General features: G+C 29.3%; 1 protein-coding gene across 1 annotated transcript; it reads right to left on the bottom strand.

The window, feature by feature from the left end:
- Positions 1 to 5,896: 5,896 nt before the first annotated feature.
- LOC107447668 (protein bunched, class 2/F/G isoform) lies at positions 5,897 to 21,231 on the bottom strand. The gene is made up of 3 exons (XM_016062640.4): positions 18,185 to 21,231; positions 13,040 to 13,094; positions 5,897 to 6,331 (listed from the first exon to the last, which is right to left on the bottom strand). Exons 1-3 carry the CDS (start codon positions 20,770 to 20,772, stop codon positions 6,032 to 6,034), a joined length of 2,943 nt encoding a protein of 980 aa, XP_015918126.2. The 5' UTR covers positions 20,773 to 21,231; the 3' UTR covers positions 5,897 to 6,031.

Raw genomic sequence — 21,231 nt, 5'->3', positions numbered from 1 at the left:
CCGTTAAAATACAGAGGTCTTTGCTAAAAAAAATAACTGCGATTGCATTTCTGACACGCCTCTCTGACAGTTCATTGGCCCAACATGTAGCCAATGAAAATTTTGTCTGAAAATTTTGGCATGCTTGAATAAATTTACGATCAAAATGGGATATAGATGGCAGTGATATCTTGGCGTACAAATGCTAAATACGCCTGGGGTGGCACACAGCAGAACTCTTTTTCCTAGGGCAACACTAAGCATGCTTTCATTTTACCATTATGGTGTGGTGACTAGATAGTACGTTAGTTTCTGTCGCGATTTTCAAACCGATTAAAACTTTTCAAGCTTGGATCAGGAACTCAAAGCTGCATTAAAATAATGCATCAAGTAAAAATTGTAAGCATTTTAAATTATATCTTTGAAGGTGAGGTCTCTAAGCATGGAGCCAATCTTATTGGCGATCGAAATGGGTTGCAGATGGCATAAAGCAGAACTCTCTACCTCTGGCAACACTTCACATGAAGGAAGTATGACTGAAAACAACATTAAACATAGCTCTAAAAAAAGTATCACGGAAATTTTAAAAAATATTTCTATTGAATAAAAAGGGAAAATATCGTAGAACATTCCTATACAACTGAAAGGAGGAGCAGGAGGGAGAAGGGCCAAAGGCATGAAACCGGTCTCTCCCCACATGGCGTATTCGAGCGTTACTATCGCCAATCACGACATCGAAAATTTTAGCAAGTATTAAAAATATGATTTAAATTTAATCCTGCCCATTGTACAGCTCTAGTGCGACGTAAATGAACTGCTACAACTTATTAGAAAAGATAACTGATGAGGGGTTATTCTCCAAAACTCGAAAAAAGTAATGAAGTTTTCAGCAATCGGGAAAATATATGTATGCATACATAATTAATCTTTAACAAAAGACCAACTCTTAATTTAAGATGATTAAGCGAAGAGGTATGGCAAGAATGAGGAAATTGAAACGAATACAAAAAAAAATTATTCTCGATCGCAATGCTTGAATACTTCTGGGGAGAAGACCGGTTTCATATCTAGACCCTCTCCACAGTTGTATGGGAACGTACAACAGTATTTCCCCCTTTTATAATATTTTTTGTATTTAATTGGCAAAAATATTTTCTAAAATATCCACGGCGCTTTCTTTCAGAACTATGTTTAATCTTCCATACAGTTTCCTAACTTAAAAATTCTATATCTATTTGAAAATTAAGACGGAAACTAACGTACTTTCTTTTACAAAGTAATTTGAGAACTATAATATAATATAAACAACATATATAATATAAACAACATATTTCTAAAAAAAAGTGTCACGGAAATTTAAAAAAAATATTTTTAAACATTTAAATATGAAAAATATCGTAGTGCACTCCTAACAACTGAAAACAGGAGAAGGAACCGGTTTTCCCCCCCAGATGGCGTATTCGTGCGTTGCGATCGCCTAATTTTATTATATTAAGGACTTATGTTATTCCCAAAAAGAACAATTTTAATGAACTCTAATGGGAAGTTCGTTTAGAATTGAAAGGATTACTAGTATCGCAGCCATTTTATGACAATTATGAAAAATAACTAACAAGGTTTTAAATTTTTATTGGGAACAGCCAGCAATAAGGAAAAAAGTCAGTAAAGCTCGATTTTTCTAAATATTTAATTAAGTAAAATAAATCAATTATGATCACCGGACAGTAGTTATAATCTGATAATTATTTTAAAAGAAAAAGGTTATTAGGGCTATTCTGCCAAAATCAGCTGGAACAAAGGGGGAATAATAGTTCAGGGCAGAAATTTCTCACCCAATTAGCAATACTTCTTTTTTGCGGGTTCCCCTCAAGATAATTCATATATGAGAATGAAAAATTATTATATAAGAGTATAACTTCCCCTCATTAAAAAAAAAAAAGTACAAGTTCAAAAATATACTACTGTCACGAAAAGAAAATAATTGTAAAACGTTTAATATTTTTTATAGACTCAACTCTAAACATTCTTTCAGAAATATGTTGGCAGATAAAAAAAATTGCGATTTTAGCAAATATTAATAAAACTCATAATGTAGGAAGATATTAAATTAAAACAGTAATTGCCATTCTCAACAAGAACGCCAACATAATAGGAAAATCCTAAGCATCTTGTTATTAAGTTGTAGTGTGCACTTTTTCACAAACATTTTTATTTAAATAAAATTCTTTTTTTCAATAATAATTGTTAGATGAATTTTTTAAAATTCCGTTATACGTAAAAACATCTATTAACGAGTCACACTTTTTACATTTATGTTTAAATTAAATTACACACTATTTGTAAAAATTATTTAAATCAAACTAAATTAAATTAAGAATGAAATATCAAAGCAAAAATTTTGTAACCATTTTTAATATAAAATTTGCAAGAAACACAGAAGAGCTGAGTGACAGCTATATAGTTGGAGTTTCCATCAAGCGTTAATGAAAGTTTTTAATTTGTTTCTAATGCTGCAGATAAAATAGATTGTGCACAGGTTGTTGTGTTTCCATTACCTCAAGGAGTAAAAATTGCTAAAAATTATCAATTGAGATAATTGAATAAATTTTTCAAAAGAAATTCTTTGAGAAAAAAAAAAGAGCTTGCAAATAAAGAACATTTAAAATGACTTCATAAGCATGTCTGGGAAGCTCATTTAATTATGATCACCGGACAGCTCCCCCCCCCCTCACCATTATTAAAGAAAACAAGTCTTCTTGAATCTTCTGAATTCTGTACATTACTTTTCGATTGAATAATGCATGGTAGCTACAGAAATTGAGGGGAAAAAAATTCCTATACTCTGTTGATAGTTTTAACCAAAATTCTATTTTCATAACTACAAACATAAATTTAAAATTATGTATTTAGATTTTTATAGTTCAATTTCATTCAAAATTGCATAAAAGCAGATGTTAAATGGCTGTAAAAACAACACTTTTAAACATACTTAGATAGTGACTATAACAAATTGTTTAAGATATTTTTTATTGTAATTTCACATTATATTCATTAAAAACTCCAGCAAGACAATTTTAAGTCACTACTCTTTAATTCTTTTACGATGGAAGCAGAGGTAGTAAAAATAACTGAACTAAAAACAAGAAGGAAATTTTTTTTTATTCAGTTATGAAATTCACATACAGCTTCATTTAACGTGAGAAACAGCAACATTTGTTTGATCAATCGATTTATAATAGTAATTATTAATTTTAAACAAGCAGAACTATTTTCTTAAAAAAAACTGAACAGAAATTTTTACGTTTGCTTCTTTAACCTAAGCTACTAACACATTAAATTTAGATTTTCCATGACAAATATGAATTATCCTAATAATTGTACAAATTACACCTTCCAAAAAACTATATTTTCAGAAAAAGAATCATTGAAGAAAAAATTTAAAATTTTGCCATTAATAATCCTGTTTTATTTATATTTGAATTGGTTTAAGCGTATATTTTTACAAACTTAATGGAAAAAAAAATTTTAAATTGCGTTTCCCTTTTTGCAGCTATTGCTTGAAAGTTGTATTGCAAATGAAGTATTTAAGCCGAGTTCTCAAGTTCTTTAGCAAAATAGCACAAAACTTAAACAAATGAGATTGTATACCATTCTAAAACCAGGATTTCCAATTTTTATTAGAATTTATTCTCTTAATAAGATTTATAGCAGGTATCAAAGTTTTATACTTCTTCAGGCTAATTCTATTATTTGTATGCGACACAGGATTTTCTTTTTCTCTAATTTAATCAGCTATTTCACATACTTATGTATGAAGAAACAATAGCAACAATTCTATGAAAGATGTGGTAAATTAATTTTCTTCAAGAATTATTTGGTCATGAATGAACTCTTCCCGTTATATTTGAGCTTTTTTTTATGATATTCTTTTAAATATCTAATTTGTAGACACACTAATAACATTAGTAAAAAGTAGACACATAAAAATTCAAATAATAGAGCTGAGAATCATGAAATATACTAATTTTAAATCACAAAGCATATTTAATCATTTTTATTATAATTCAACCAAGTTATATGCTTCAGTACAAATTGCTTTATTATGCTAGTTGGAAAAAAAAAATAGTAGGTAAAAAAATGTACGCATTTAACTTAGATATTCAATTTACAAAGAGTTAATAATGTAATTTAATGCAAAAATAATAATTTTAGACATTTAGATATGGTCAAATAAAGATTTCAATAAAATAAAGTTTTTTTCCCTGAAAAAGTAAAAAACAAAAAGTCAGAATTATAGAACTTTATTATACAAGCTGATGACTATATCACACTGTAATAGAAAGAAATGGTGGCAAATTCAAGCATTGAAGCAGAGGAGTTCCATTAACAGGGATTTCATACTATTTGTCCATCACTTAACTATTATACACATTTATTTTTCTACATTTTAAGATGTGGCCCATCTCCTTTGCCCCAATGCAATTTAAATTTACATACTAATATACATAAGCCCTTTCAATTGTCAATTCTACAGAAAGCATGAGCTACATATGATACATCACAGTAAGAAATACTTGTGATTTAGGAACGGTAAAACTCATGATCACAATAGCACCTAACAGGTCAAGAAACACAAGTGCACCGAAAAAAAAATTATATATACAGCACCAACGTAAGGAGTACGGAATGTTCTATTTTAAGTGACTTAGTATAAAACCATAGAAAAAAGGAGAAAGTGGTGGGAAAACTGAAAGAAAAAAAAAATGGGTATATTTTTATATTTAATACACTTATCACATTCTTTATGTGGGTTGCTGTTGAATTTCCCTTGGCATTTTAAGGTAACAATATACAATACCACAACCTCTACAGTAATTAATTTTATCACATTTTTTTTAACCTATAAGGCTTGTTTGAGAGAGAACTGTTTTTTGTTTTCTTCTCCACAGAAAAGGTGAGAAAAAGTTCCTCAGCAGATCATTTTTCAAAGAATTCAATAACACTCTGACAGGAGTGAATGAACTCCTTTAGTTCACATAGTGATTATTCCAAGAAATACAAAAAAAATTTTATTTTTCTGTACAGCTTGCATTGGTCCAACTGCAGCGACACTTCTTTTCAACACATACATTCTCTCACAGACATGACACAGACATAAATTGTGGCACATTGTTCGTTCACACTTAAGGAATGAATTTTTTTTTTCCCTCTTATTCAAAAAAAATACCATGTGTAAGACCAGCATACACTATAAGCATATTTAACCCAACAATAATTAATACTGATTGAAATAAATATTACATTGAACAGCCTGCAATGAATAATGTACAACTATTTCTGAAAATTAAGAATGAGCTAATAGTAGAAGGAGAAATGTTTTTTTTATAACTAAAATGTTTAATGAAATCCCCTTAGAAATAAAGAAATTCTATAAATAATGAGAAAAAATTACTACATAATTTCTTTACACTAACATGTATTTTATAATAAAATATTATGATAAAAAAAATAGCCTCCAAAGCTTTGCATTTTTGTTGCAGACTATTGGAACCAATTTAAATTTGTTTCACCTAAATTCATGCTACAGAAAAAAAAAGCTTTAAATAAAAATAGGACAAAGTTGCATAGCTGTAGTAATGTCTAGATGGAAAGATAGAAGAATTTAAAATGATTACTAATGATAGTTTTTAGTTTATTTTATAAATTTGAATCAAACGGTTAAAAAGAAAAAGAAGCTAATTCGATTTCACAATCAATTTAAAATGAATGAAAGCATATACATGACATTAAAGCAATATGAAATTAAAAGCTTTAGAAGCAAATGATGTCTGGTTATTCAAACAAAGTAAAGCTACTGATATCTGAAACCAGAATTTCTTTTAAAATCCTACATATATTACAAAACAGAATATATATATATAGATATATATATATTAAATACGTATAACTAAGACCCTATATACAATACGTTAATTATTCTAAAAGCTGACCATAATGCAAAACTACCAAAAATAATTTTATATAATTGGAGCATTAATAAAGAAAGCTTTTGTTATGATGTTGGCTGTTGATCTTGAATATTTAATTGATGGGATTGCAGAGGCTGTTGAGATATCTGCGACACAGAGTTCAACGACACAGTAGAAGAAATATTTTGTTGTTGTTGTTGCTGCTGCTGTTGAAGAAGTTGAGAATGATTTAATTGCTCAAGAGTTTGTTGGCTAGCATTTGCTCTCAGGAATCCATTTTCATATTCTAATTGAGATATTCTATCCATTAATTCAGTAATCTTTTCCTTTAAGACATCTACCTCTTCTCTGACAGCAAACATCAAATGACTCTTCACCAAATCCTGCAAAATTAAAAACAATTGTAAGATAGTAAGAATGGCAAAAACACAATTGATCTCAATCAGACATTTTTCATATTAAAGACTGGAATCATATATATATTTTTCATTATTGAAGAGAGAATAACATGCAAAATTTAGCATTAACTAGGCTTATCTTCAGGCACCCCATCTAGTGCTAAAAATCGAAGCTCATGCCCAAACTTTAATAAAATTTAACCTGAAAAGAAAAAAACTAAAAATCTGAATATTTTAGAGAAAAAAATTTCTTTTCAACATTACATCCAACCAAAATATTGTAAAATTCAGTTTTTCAATCAACTTGGATGTCTTTATATCTCAGCACTAAGTTCCATCTTTAGATAACGTAGATTTAATTTTATTGCATTCTGGTTATTTTTTATTATCCCCTTTATTTTCAGATTTTAAAAATAATATTATGCATTTATGCAATTTTATAAAAGCGAAAAGCAGTTACAAGGCTTCCCATTCGATAAAATGCCTGTTTCTAAATACTGAACCAGATTGGTGAATTTCTCTTTTTGGAACTTTTGTAGTTCCCTGCTTATTAAAGTAAAAGAACAATATAATTTTGTCCCAACCTATTACTTAAAGTTTAATTGCTTTCTTTTTTTTTTTTAATTGCAGCAGTAACACTTAATACATTCATTGAAATGCATGAGGAGGGCATACACTACACTAACCCATGAAGTAAGGAAACAGCATGAAATATCAGAATGCAAAATAAAAACAAGTTAAGATTTAATAAAAGTCTACCAGTCTAGACAGTGTTTTCACTACAGCGCGAGAACCTCACATATTTTTTCTTTTCTCGCATTAAAAAATGATTACCGCGAGAAATTCGCATAAATAAATTTTAAAATTCGCAAATTTCTCGCAATTTGGAAAAAGCTTCGAATTACGCCATTTAGAATAAAATCCATTTCACTTTTCTTCCTGGTTCTTTCATAATTTTCAACATCTGCCCCGTTATCTAGCTTCTCTATTTACCAGTATTGTTCAGAAACTTTTCGAACAATAGAACACAACCATGGAACCCCTTTCAGAACACATTTTTCTGCAACCACGTGTTTACCGTAGGTAAGGTTTCTTCATGTAAGACGTTCAAATTTTTTATGCACTTATGTAAGATGGGCAAATACCTTGTAAAGGCAAAATTTTCTATGATGATGCACCAAAAATATTCAATGCTTTAAAAAATAGAAGACGTTAAAAATGTATTATAATTAAAGAAATGATTTTTTTTCAAGAGTTTGTGTTTTTTTTAGAAATCTCACTTAACTTTTTGAAATCTCACCCTGTTTTTGAGAAACGGTGAGAAATTCTCACCCATTTTTTTTCTATGATGAAAACACTGCTAGAGATCTTGAAGTTTCTGTTTTGCCAGCCAGCTTTTGTTATATAAATGTCCAAGTATCACAGGACATTATTTAATATGAGATGCACTATCTAAATGTTAACTTTCAAATCTTACAATTGATAATTATTAACCAGTTTTGTTAAAAATATTTGTTGAAAATGTTAATGATTATATGACCATGTAAATAAATGCTACATAGGCACAAATGTCAATTTCTAATGATTTTGAACATGGTTTTCTAAAATGTGACAATAAGGACAAATTACCATTAATACAAAAGTTTAATTCCACAGCCAAAATGACACGCTTCTGAAAATACTGCTAAGAGGTAATTGGAATAAATAAGGTAACAGGAAGTACAGTCAGAGCTCGATATAAGGTCACCCTAATGGACATCGCAAAAGTGACCTTATAAGCAGGGTGACCTTTTAACCGATTTATTAGTAGTTCGTAACTAAGCACATAAATAGTACACATTATGTTTTTTTTTAAAATAATAATACAAACGAAAACAATTGGTCATAAATTAAATATTTGAGTCAATAAATTTTAACAGAATTAATAAAGAATTAAAGAAGGTTAGATTTTTAAAAAAAATCTTAATTTAAAATAAAGCTGTTTACATATTTCCTCAAAATGTATGTACATACATACATTACATCTTACCTAATTTAAAATAATAATTTATGCACGTGTGTCTCGCTTTTGATTTCATTTCTCGAACTATGTTTTCTAGATTTTGTAACTTCTCAAAATGTTCCCCAGTGGTTTGTAAAAAAAATTTCGTATGACATTTATTTCATTGAAGGCTTCCACTTGGGTTACAGCTACAGTCTCAGGATCACTGTCACTGTTCTCAACTTGTGAAACAATTTCAGAAATTGTAGCTTGTTCGTTGGCTGCGACATTTTCCTAGAACTCGATAGGGGCAATAGCCTTGTAAGGAAGTTAAATAGGTTTTGTTAGAAAAGAGTTCCCCTCGCCTCAGATAAAAATGACCTTATAAGAGATACTGATTTTTAAAACTTGACCATATATCCGATAATCCGTAACAAAGAATTCCTATTCAGTGAGTCGAGACTTTGGAAAAGTGACCTTATATGCGGGGTGACCTTATATCGAGGTCTGACTGTATTAGAAACACTACATATAGGCAATGAAATTCTAGAGCCCGATTGAATTATCTTATTCAGGTTGAAACAATAGTTCACTAAAAAAATATTGAAAACAGAAGAATGAAAATTATTTCAGATATTTGGTAGAGCAAAATGTGTGGCTGATGGTAATAAAAGGATGAATTAATTAGACCATTTTAGTGCTTTATTTAGACCAAGTAATAAAACATTAAAAGAGTAATTTGGTTAATACAAAATTGAAAACAAAAGCATGCGTGTCAGATCAACATTTGAGGGATACTTTAAAATTCTAACTTCCTTTGTATCTTTACTTAATTTTATTTATTTATAATTGCTTTTTTTTTGCACTCCATTACTATGGATTTATTTGATATTTTAGTACAATAATTTGTCTATTTCAAGCAATAACAAAAATGAAAACACATAAAATAAAATACTAACGCGCTAAAAATCGAAACTTAACTTACTCTGAACCTATTATCTCCTTTATGAATTTCTCCTTTGAATATTTATTAAATTATCTAGCAAATATAGTACCTGAGGGACCTCTGGAATTAATTAATGTGAACCTCTTTGGCAAAAAGCATAAGACCCATCTCTATTTTAACTGTCATCAATAGCTGAATGTATTTAGTTAATAATGTAGTTTTCATTTGATAATAAAGTTTTTTTTTTTTTTTTTTTTTTTAAATGTAACTTGGAGATAGTTATGTGTAATATGAAAAAGAAAATGTTATTTTTGTTTCATATTTCATCAATTAACTTATTTGCTACTTAATACTTTTTTTTACAATTTCTTATTTTATTATTTTTCTACAGTATTTTTCAGGACAGTTCAATATTTAATAAATTTTTCACTTTTTCATCCAAAAACAAGAAGTTTTCAGACAGAACTAATTTTCAGTTGATTTTTATGAAATTCAAACATCAGTGTTCAAAACATAAGAAAAAAAAATCAAAAATATTGACCTGGACATTAATGTGTTCAATTAGAACAAGTTCAAATCAGAATTAAAATATTTAAGTACTCAATATAAAATAAAAGTGTTTAGGGGTGCACAACCTGTGGCCCACTAACCTTTGATGTGTGTCCTGCGGACGCAATCTGACGCAAATGAAAAAAAAATTTCAATTTTCTTTTTGAAAAATAAAAAAAATCCGTAAATTTGAAATTTTCGCATTTAAGTTTTTGATGCACCCAATTTCAATCAATGTAGTTTTTTTAATCTCTTTTTTCGATGCTTAACGCTACAGACTTAAGCATAGTTTTGAAAATTCCAATATTTTCAATACAACATTATTACAATAGGCGAATTTCGAATTTAGTTATCACTTTTAACACTCTTCGTGTGTGCTGATTTCATCGTAAATCCAGTGACTTTTTGGTAGTTATTAATATTCATTTTTATGTAGTTTATGAAATCACAATTTTTGGAAGTTATGAAAAGGTTTTTTTGTGCTAACTTTATGGAAAATCTAAATGACATTTGATCATTTTTTCGGCAGTTATAGCTATGTATTTCCACATGGTATTTAAAATTTCAATATTTTAGCACGATATTATTACAAATTGTGAGTAAAGAATCACTCATTAATATAAACAATTTTTGACGTGGTTTATTTGTATCAATTTTATCGCAAATTAAATTATTTTTTCGTTATTTTTTTAACTATTGCTACACATTTCCAAAAGGTTTTGAAAGTCCTAATATTTTATATACGCTATTGCTATACTTTAACTTCGGATCCAGCATTTAAATATATAAAATTTTGATGCGCTTTCTGTAAACGAATTTATCGTAAATATGAAGGGATTTTGATAATTTTTTTGGTAGTTATTACTACTCTTTCCCCTGTGATTTTAAAAAAATCTAATATTTTTAATACTATAATTTGAACGCACGCAAGTTTTGAATCACGCACTAAAATAATTAACCTTTACATGTTTTATTTGGCCGATTTGAACATAAATATAATAGTTTTTTCGAACATGTTTCTCCCCACCGTCATTGCGCCATGTGATTTAGAATATCCCGATAATTTAACACAATATTACAACTCGTGAAATTCGATTCTGTTTGAAAAAAATTTTGTAACTTAAAAAATAATTACTTATCTTAGCAAAATCGACACCTTCCTGAAGAGAATGAAAAAAAAAAAAAACGGGGGAAAAAAAACTCGAGATGTGTACATCTATATTAAACTCATCCCTTTTGCAAAAAAAATAATTCAAAACACGTGCATATTTCTTTAGTCCCATGAACATGTGCAAGTTATACAGCACACACCCAACCTATTCTTTTTGTTATCACATGATTCAAAAAATCACATGTTGGGATTCGTATTTACGGATTTTAAAATTTTTATGTTTTAATTCCTCTCGTAATTTAAAATTCAAACATCGTAATTCCTATTTACGTGATCGTAAAATTGCGCATCACATTTCGTACTAACATAATAGAGACTTAAGAATCACCCATCGCGATTCGGATTCAAGAGGTTTTAAATCACATATCGCGATTCAGATTCTGACACTTAGAATATCAAACGTTACTCTTCTCACGATTCATATTCATACATTTGAAAAATCATGCGTTGTGAGTAGTTTCGCAATTTAAAGATCACACATCTCGAATTGTATTCACGCTATTTGAAAACCATGCATCGCGTTTTTTATTTACGTAATTTAAAAATCACACATAGCAATTCGTATTCAAGCCAATTCAAAAATTACACATTGCTATTTGTATTCATGTGATTTAAAAATCCGGAAAGGAAGAAGACCATCTAGGACAAATTCCAAAGCTGCTTATGTTATTGCCCTAAGTTTAATACTACCCACAACAACAGCTTGTCAGAAGACTATTTTCCAGAATGAGTTTTGCAGATTCAATATTACAGATCAGTATTTAAACAAAATCATTCGATTCTAATTTAATGGCTCGAAAAAGTTATCTCATGATCAAGTGCATAAAACTATCACAATATTTAAAACTTTTGCAAATTAAAGGATAACCATTAGGAATTAAATTAAAATAAATTTCATAGAGTAATGTAAATTTTATTGATTGTTAATATATGAATATGTGTGTATTAATTGTAAATAGCATGTGTCATGTTAAAAAAATATTCGTCACAAAAATTGTAAACAAGTATCTTAATTGTTTTTTATTATAAAGGAAAATAGTTCCTTCAAAATTAATGCTTTCTTTCTTTTTAATTTTTTTTTAAGTAATCAGTTTTGAAGTTTCTAATTTTAAACATTTAAAAGTATTTAATTTTATGCAAGATATTACAAAGATAAGTGACAAAAATAATTTAGTGCCTAGAACAATTACTACCTACAATTACTGTCAATATGTCTAAATACTCTAGCATGCAGCCCTTCATTGGTCAATCTCCTGTGCATGTTGCCCTTCACTCAAAAAGGTTGTGCACCCCTATCTTCATGTTTTATTTATTGAAATAAAAATAGCACATAATAAACATTTGTTGTTGAATTGTTAACTACAATATGGCCTGTTTGTTAAAAATTTAAAATAAGACAGGTTATTTTCTTAATTAAATATAACCTGAGATTAGATTCATATGGGAATAAACGATAAATTTTTATGTTAAAATGTTATAACGATAAATTTAGAAGATAAAAATAGGACTTTGATAAAGTTTTATTAGAAGAGTGGTCATATCCTTGCATAAAGTAAAACATCATAAATAAAATGACTTATTATATGAGGACAATAATAAATTAGATTTAAGCATGATTTATTATATAAATTTAAAAAAAAAAAAAAACTGATTAAGAATTTACTATTAATATTTTTAACAATTTTCTATTCATTTTAAACTGTGGCAGTGTGAGTAGAAAATAATCCAACCTTTAAAAAATTTAACCAACTTTAGTTTTAAAGACTCAATGAAAATACAAAATATAAATTATAGACGTTTTAATGAAAATTCAAATAATGTTTTGATATTGAACTTAATCCAAAATTTTTTTAGACTCTTAGTTAAATCTGCTTAACTATTCCTTGAGATAGTTTTACAAGTCTTAGTTATACCAATTTTTAAACATTGGTTTATAACAGAAACCAAAAATACAGTTAGTTTTTCTAAAAAAAATGATAACATAACAACAAGATAAGCAGCACTTATACTTCAAAATAGTAGCTAATATAAAAATATGGGACTCACCATTGCTTGCTCTATTTTGTTGTCAATAGCAACAGTACTGGTTCCACTGGGTACACTGAAAAATATATAATAATTAATAAATTTATTTATAACATTAAAAAACTTAATTATGACTAACAAAATAAATTAACACCGTTGATAAACTTTTCCATGAGAAGCAGCCATTGTTGATTTACTAAGCTTCACTTAAGACTGTTCAAAGTCTACTGATTACCAAATAGAGATATGATCGTAAACAAAGATTTCTTACAATCCAATTTAAGATACTAGTCAGAAACTACAGTATTAAAATTTTTTTTTAAAAATATTAATGTTTCTTAAAATCATTTTTACTTTTATCATTGAATATTTATTTATTATTAAGAATTTTTTTCTCTAGACAAATTGAACCTAAAATTAAATATTTTGATTTCAGTCATGGAGTTGATCCTGAAACTTACACAAACATATAATTAATGATAAATGTAGAGTTCTCACTAGGAATAAAAAAGAGCAGGGTGCTTCGTCATGTAAAAGGATAGTTAAAGAGTTTTGCAAGGTCCCTCACTTAACACCATAAAAATGCATCAAAACTTCTAATATTATGTAATAAATTAATTTGCAGAGCTCATTCTAGGCAGAAAAAAGGGCTGGGTGCAAAAGTTTGAAAAAGGGGCATTATTATTCTAAAAAGGCAATAATTTCTTTCTAAGGGGCTTTACACGTTCTATTAAAAAACATTGTCAATTAGTAAAAGAAATTTTCTATTTTTTTTTTATTTTACTGAAAGTAGTAGAGCAATCATATTAATTACTAATTTTGAGTAATAAATTAACATATAAATTGAGTTTATGAGCTAATTAGCTTAGTAATTTATTTAAAATGCATGCATATATTAATAAAATAATAAATGTATGTTTTTAGTCTCTGTAGTTATGATTTAATAATTAATAATAATTATGATTTAATGATAGTGGAAGTAACTGCAAACTTTCAAAGACAAGTGCAACAAGGGGGTGTGATGGCTATTTTTCCTTTCCTATATAAATCTATGTATTGACAGTAATGACAAACTAAATAAAAAAAGTTGAAAATCCATTGTAGAGTTTGGGGAAAAAATAAAGAAGGGTTGAGGAAAGAAAGAGTATGGAGTCTATTACATCAGGGCACTAATTTACTTCAGGGGCAACAGGGTGGATTCTTTTGACTAAAAGGGCAGCAGGGTGCTGCGACCTGCCCTGTTTACTCTGCCTAGAATGAGCTCTGTAATTTGATCCTCAACCATTTTTAAATTACCCTCTCATATTATCTCATGTGCAGATTTCAAAATGTAATTCTCACTCATTACCAAAATAAGAGAAGAATTTTTTGCTTAAAAAAAAATTTTTAAAGGCAAAAATTGTATCATCAGAATTAATTATTAAATTAACAAATACTAAGCATAACTGTAAATCAAATACTGAATTGACATGTGAATAACTTGAAAATAGGTTGTACCGTGATGGATAAAAAACCCTTCCTGTCCGTAGGCAAGAGATTCCAACTACTACAGATTCTATGTAGTTTTGAATTATTTTTCTTAGTGGTAGTGAACTAAAGCAGAATTTTTTGAAAGAGATATTTTAAAAACATAATTATTAAAACTTAAGAACTAAAGATTCTTCTATCCGAAAATAAGCTTTTTTAAAAAAAATGCTACAAAATATTTTATTCTTAATCTCCTACCAACTTACTATCTAAAAAGAAAAGGAATATTTTTCATTATTTTAAATCTAACACAAATAACTTTATATGACAGTTTGAAGTCCCTTTCTATACTAATCACTTTAACTTTAATTCACTTAAGTGAAAACATATATAATATAAAATTATTGAATCATAAAATTTTATTTCAAAAATTATATTGCTATTTTAATAATATATGTGTTTTTTGATTTCTATTACTTTCAACACATCAAGTTAGTTCAGTTAATGTTTAGTTTTAATTAATGTTAAAGAAATATTATTAGAAACTTTAACAAAATACAGATTTTACTTTCGAAAAATATTTTGAAAAATTATTGTATCTAAAAAGAAAGGGTTATAATTTATCGGGGAAATTTTAAAGTGACAAACCTATGTGTTGGGGAAAAATTAGGCTCTGAAAATTTTTTGCACCTCTCTCTGCTTGCTACCACTAGGAAAAAATGCTTCTGAAGCTGAAATCTCTGAATTTGTATTTTCTCTGAATCAGCATTCATGAATATACCGTTCTTCCCCTCTGGTATTCAAATAAAAAACAAATTTTAATAATCAATTATGTTAAAATGAAGAATACTCAAAACCAGTGATTAGTTTAGAAGGGGAGAGGGCAAAAGGGCAACAGAACTAAGCATCAAACCAAAAGTAATAATCTAATTTACAAATTCAGACATAAAAACTTAAAATCTATTATTATTAAAGATAATGAAATTAAGTTTTTTAAGAGGTAAAAATTTGACAAGAAAAATGTTTTATAAAGAATATAAAGTTTTAGAATGGTGACATAAAGAGAATAACCACCTAAAAAATTATTAAAAATATAAAAATATTTTATTTAAAATAATTCATTTTTACTAAACCAAAGATTAATTTCAGCTCAAGCTTTAATAAAATTTTGGTTTAGATTTTTGGATAAATTACATATTTTTCCAATGTTTTTTCAGCGAAATAGGATATTTATATCCTTGTATTTTTCACTAGAAATTCCGAACAGTATCATAGAACAAAAATGTTTAGTTAACTTATCCACTGCTTACTATCTTAGTATGAACAAAAAAAAAAAAAAAANAAAAAAAAAAAAAAAAAAAAAAAAAAAAAAAAAAAAAAAAGGAAAAATAAGCAATTTGTTTTCTTTTCTTTCTGAAATAAATTGTGTTCTCCAGATTCTTTATGATATTCCTACAAATTTCATAATAATTATATGCACAATAATTTTGTGAACATTCTTTTTTTATGAGGATGAGGTTAAATATCTCAGATGAACCCTAAATAGATTGCTTAATTAGAAAATTTGCAAGAAAGTCTCATAATTGTAACGTAATAAATATAGAAAAATGACATTTAATGCATACTTTATGGCAGGTAGTTACTTTATTTACATTGCACTAGAGCTGCACATTGGGCTATTGATGACAGTCAGGGAGACGTCCCATCACAATTTTGATATCTTGCTTTGGTAACTTGACGACCTGCGTGCGAAGTTGAGCACTTTATGACATAACAATTTAATGGGGACTGATACCGCACACCCTCGTCTTTAGCCAGGCTGATCAAAGTGGTCAATCACTCGCTTACTGACTGCAGCCAGTGATGCTTGACCTCGGTGTTCTATTGTTTGGAGACATATTTGTGGACTATTGATAATCTTAGCGACCATTTTTGCATCAAAATAATAGTTCTTGAAAATTCTGAGTTTCAAAGAGATAATTATAGAGTTCTACATCTACAAGAATTGTCTAAAATCATGTCAAAAGTTTCTAGGTTTCCTCGCCAAACCTATATAGACAGGAATGCTACATAGGTTTATAGGATAGCCTATGTTATGCTGTTTACTAGACTTATTTCAGCCATAATTGAGTGCTAGGAAATAGCTGCATTTTCTAGAAGTTTCTGGTAGTAAACTTTTGAAGTCGTAAAGATTGTTTTGTTCATCTCCAATTGAAACAAATCCTTGTGCTCAGTACTATATGAATAGTTTCTGGGTACAGTTCTTCATTGTTATTACTGTGAACAAAAATCTAAATGTCACAACAATTGTCAAATAACGTTTTTATGCTAAAGTAACTATCAAATTTGGTAACTTCTTTTCCAACATCATCTACTAACTCATCTTCAACAAAGTTCTTATTGTAGTGTTTCTTAAATAGTTAAAAACAGCTTATTTTTATAAATATTAACAAAATAATAAAATATGATACGTTCACTTGAAGGGGATATTTCCGTAATGTGATCTGTTACGCCAACTACAATCACCAAGGCGCCAAATTGATTTTAAACTGAAAATTGCTTTTAAAAAGAAATATGTACAGGTTTGCCAAGGATTGACTTAAGTTATACCCTTCAAGTTGGTCTCTTTGTGTGATTTTTTGTTAGTTACTCATGATCCGCTGCCCGGAATTTGCCAAGACTTGGCAATTATCCTGCCCTATATCATGATACGGAAATCTTCTCCATTTGAAATCATAGGAATTAACAGGTGACAAGTGAAAAAAATTACTTAAAGATACATTGATAAATAAAATTCACAAGAGAAACTGATGGTCGTTGTCCAGAAATCATAGTTCAGAGGTTCATCCTAACATAAATCCTATTGAAAATTTCAGATTCCATTACAGAATGGGAGTGCTTCAAAGGTTGAAGTAGTCACTTCAAAATGTTTAACTGTATTATTTTTTAGTCTAAAATAAATATTTCCATACCTCTAATTGTTTGATCCAACTGAAACTGAGTTTTTGTACTTGCAATAAAATTTTATAAGAGTGTAATAGCTTGCCGAAAGCTATTTGTCAAATATTTTGGACCATGTACTGGCATAATTATAGTCTAAAAAAAACCGGACCTTATAATCGAACATTACCATGGGAGAAAAAAAAAACATCACGGAAAAGGACTAACTTGAACGCCATAATTCATGGTATTCCTGGGCAAACCGTTACATATATTTATAAATATATATTTCTGCAAATTGAAAAATCCTTTGGAACTTCAGCAAAAGTAGTTAGCATGAACAGTTACAAAAAAAAATAAATCACCCTCACAAATATAACTTAATATAAATATAATTACCAGCTTTTTTAATTTTTTAGGAAATAGAGGAATCTTTTCCTGCTTTTTCCTATAAACAGAAAAACCCAATTGGGTTGAGTTTGACAAAGAAACCACTTTTTTATAACCCTGGTAGCATCCTTTGATTAAATTAAATATCAATCAAATAAATAACATTCAACTCAATTTATTGTGTAAACAATAATCAAAAATAAAATTAGAAAAAAAAAAAGCTTAACAAAAAAACTTAGTGTTTAAAATAGTTTTACGACAAGAAATGGTACTGAAAGAATATAAATATTAGAAGATTTTATTTACACAAAAAATGCTGTTTAATTTTAATAAATAAATAGAAATTAGTGAAATAATTCAAAAAAATACCTTTCTGTTTCTTCACCATTTACATCACTTTTTGCTGATTGAGTTTCTTGTGAAATATCTTGCAAAATTTGAACATTCGTAGAAGGTGGTGTTCCGAGCTCTTTTGCCTCAACGTGATTTTGAATAATTTGACTAGGAACAACTATTTCTTGAGGTTTAGAATTTGAAACTAACATTACTTCTGGAGTGGTAGCAGTAGGTAGTGCCTGACTTCCAATAGTTGAAGTAGTCAATGTTAACTGAACTGAGGGCTGTACAACAGACTCTTGAGTTAACACTACTTGTGAAATGTCATTAACTTGAATAGAGGAAGTAACTACTGGTTGTGTTACAGTTTCAATATTAACTTGCATAGTTGGTGCTGCTGACATAGTTTGACTTTGTGAGGAGCCTAAAATTTGCATCTGTGGTTGCATAGATGGTTGAGATTCTTGCGTCTGTAAAATAGATACTGGCTTTACGAGTGGAATAGATTCACTAGTTACTGTTTGTTGTTGTCCCGCAACATTTTGTACAACTTGTACAGGTGACTGAGATTGAGGAGGAGAACTAGAGTGTCCAAGTAAAACAGACTGAGAAGACATATCCTGAATTTGATTTGAAATATTTTGCGCTCCAATATTTGCTTGACCAGTTGGTTTAATATATTCAACTGATGTAGCTTGCGTGTTTGATATTGACTGCTGTTGAATACCTTGACTTGATACAGGAACACTGGAGGTCTGGTGAATTCCTTGAGCTACTGTCGACTGAATACTGGAAACATTTTGATGTTGAGACGAAACAGAAGTATGCATAACATTAACATTTTGCTGATGTTGAATTCCTTGAGAAGGAACTGTTTGCTGTATACTCGGAATATTTTGAATCTGAGTTGTTGGTGTTTGAGAAACAGGCAAATTTGGTTGAATTCCTAAAGCAGAATTTGAAGACTGAACTACTGATGCATTTTGTTGAACTCCTTGGTTAGAAACAACAGACTGAGTACCAGACACATTTTGTTGAACTCCTGGAGTAGCAGACTGAATATTAGAAGTAGATGGAATTCCTTGACTTGAAATAACAGTTTGTGCATTATTATAAGGGTGCTGTATTACTTGAGTAGAAGACTGAGAACTAGATGTAAGCGGATTACATTGAGTTGATACTGTAGACTGCGTATTTGAGATAGTTTGTTGCATTCCTTGCGATGTAACTGGAGACTGAGTACTAGAAACAGGTTGAATAATTCCTAGATTAGATACTGGCGTTTGAACACCAGGCAAACTTTGTTGATGTTGAATTCCTTGACTGGAAACAGCAGACTGAGTATTAGAAACATTTTGTTGATGCTGAATTCCTGGTGTAGAAACAGATTGGGTGTTAGACATATTTTGCTGATGCTGAAATCCTAGAGTTGATACAGTAGACTGGGTGCTAATATTTTGTTGATGTTGACCTCCTTGAGTAGGAATTGCATTTGGAATACTTAAGTTTTGTTGTTGGACAACTTGAGGAGAAATTGATGTTTGAGTTGGAGGTATATTTTGTTGATGTTGGATACCTTGTGCAGGAGTCAAAGATTGGGAAGACTCGTGAGTTTTAGTTTCGGCATGAAGTGGAGAAGCAACAGGTTTTGAATTGACACCTGTCATAAATGGATACTGACCATTACTAATTGGCCAAAATATACCATACATTGGCTGCAACCTTTCATCCGGACGAACAGCCATAGACAATGTGCCAGGATAAGCATCTCCAGGTGGTATTTCATACACATGAGCCACTCTATCAGTTGGAATAGATTCTCCAGGTAAGATACTAGAGCCAATCGAGACATCAATAGATTCAGGTTTCGCCTCTACAGCAGGAACTGGAGGATCCATGAAATCCATACATAACCATCGACCCCTTTTGAATGGAACACTGCTGACAATTTTAACAACACGAAATCTATGTTGCCACTGGTCTGGAAGTGTAGGAGGTTTAACATCTGGAGTATTATCAGATGTTATATCCAATTTGTCAATTTGGGATGGTTCGGATGGAAATAAAGTATTATCTTGTGCACATTTTTTTATAGGCAAGTTTTTCTTACTTTCTATAGGAATGGATGGAGCTTGTGTTGACAGATCGTCGTTGTGGATAGTGTTACTGTTATCTTGGGAAAATTGATCATTATCTAAATCAGTCGTTCTTGAGCTGTCCAAAATATCTGAACTTGTATCTTCTGTATGACTCTCATCTAAATCATCTGCACTATCTTCACCACCATCAGTACTTAGACGAGAGCCTTTAACAGTAACACTAGTTATTTGAAAAGAAGTTTGTTTTCTTTTTAACGTTGATGGTTCACTGACAGCAGTATTCGGCATTGTGTTTTTTTCATTATGTACAGTTCCCGATGTAATGGGTATAATATTAGGTGCACTAGATTTCCGATTATCATTACTAAAATTAATATCTTTTTTTAACGTTTTGTCACTTTCAGCCATGACAAAAAAATATTTAAAGTAAAGTATGTTATTGATACACTTCACTATACAGTGGAATTCCACCACCGCTTTTAGTTTGACACGGCAAAATATATAATTATCGTGAAGCAACATATGTAGTTGATCATAGTGAGATCACTGAAATTTTAAAAAAATGTTAGGTCTGTAATTATCCACCGACTTATTAAAAGTATCAACAAACACAAGCACCACTATTCAGCACGAAAATGGCGACCATGTGTGTGTGTGTGTGAGAAGCCCAATCTCAATATAATACGCAACTCCATTACGACAGCAGGAAGCCAGATGACAGTCGAAGAACAAATACGGTACCAGATGTCACTGCCGAATACTTTTGAAAATGAAAAAATAATGAACTAAATATTAAAATCTCTAAAATATAATATTATTATAGTGTTCCAAATAGCCAATCATTAACTAACATTATTAACTGATGAGTAATACTCAATTTGAATTCTCTTATTTATTTTCTCAATTCCTAATTATTGGAAACTGGCAATATCAAAATCAGATAAAAGAGAAAGAAATAAAAAAGACCTCCATGACAAAAGA

The sequence above is a fragment of the Parasteatoda tepidariorum genome, chromosome 5 (genome assembly GCF_043381705.1).
Source record: "Parasteatoda tepidariorum isolate YZ-2023 chromosome 5, CAS_Ptep_4.0, whole genome shotgun sequence".
NCBI classification, from domain to species: domain Eukaryota; kingdom Metazoa; phylum Arthropoda; class Arachnida; order Araneae; family Theridiidae; genus Parasteatoda; species Parasteatoda tepidariorum.
The sequence above is the reverse complement of the archived record's forward strand: the minus strand, read 5'-3'. Positions and strand labels throughout refer to the sequence as shown.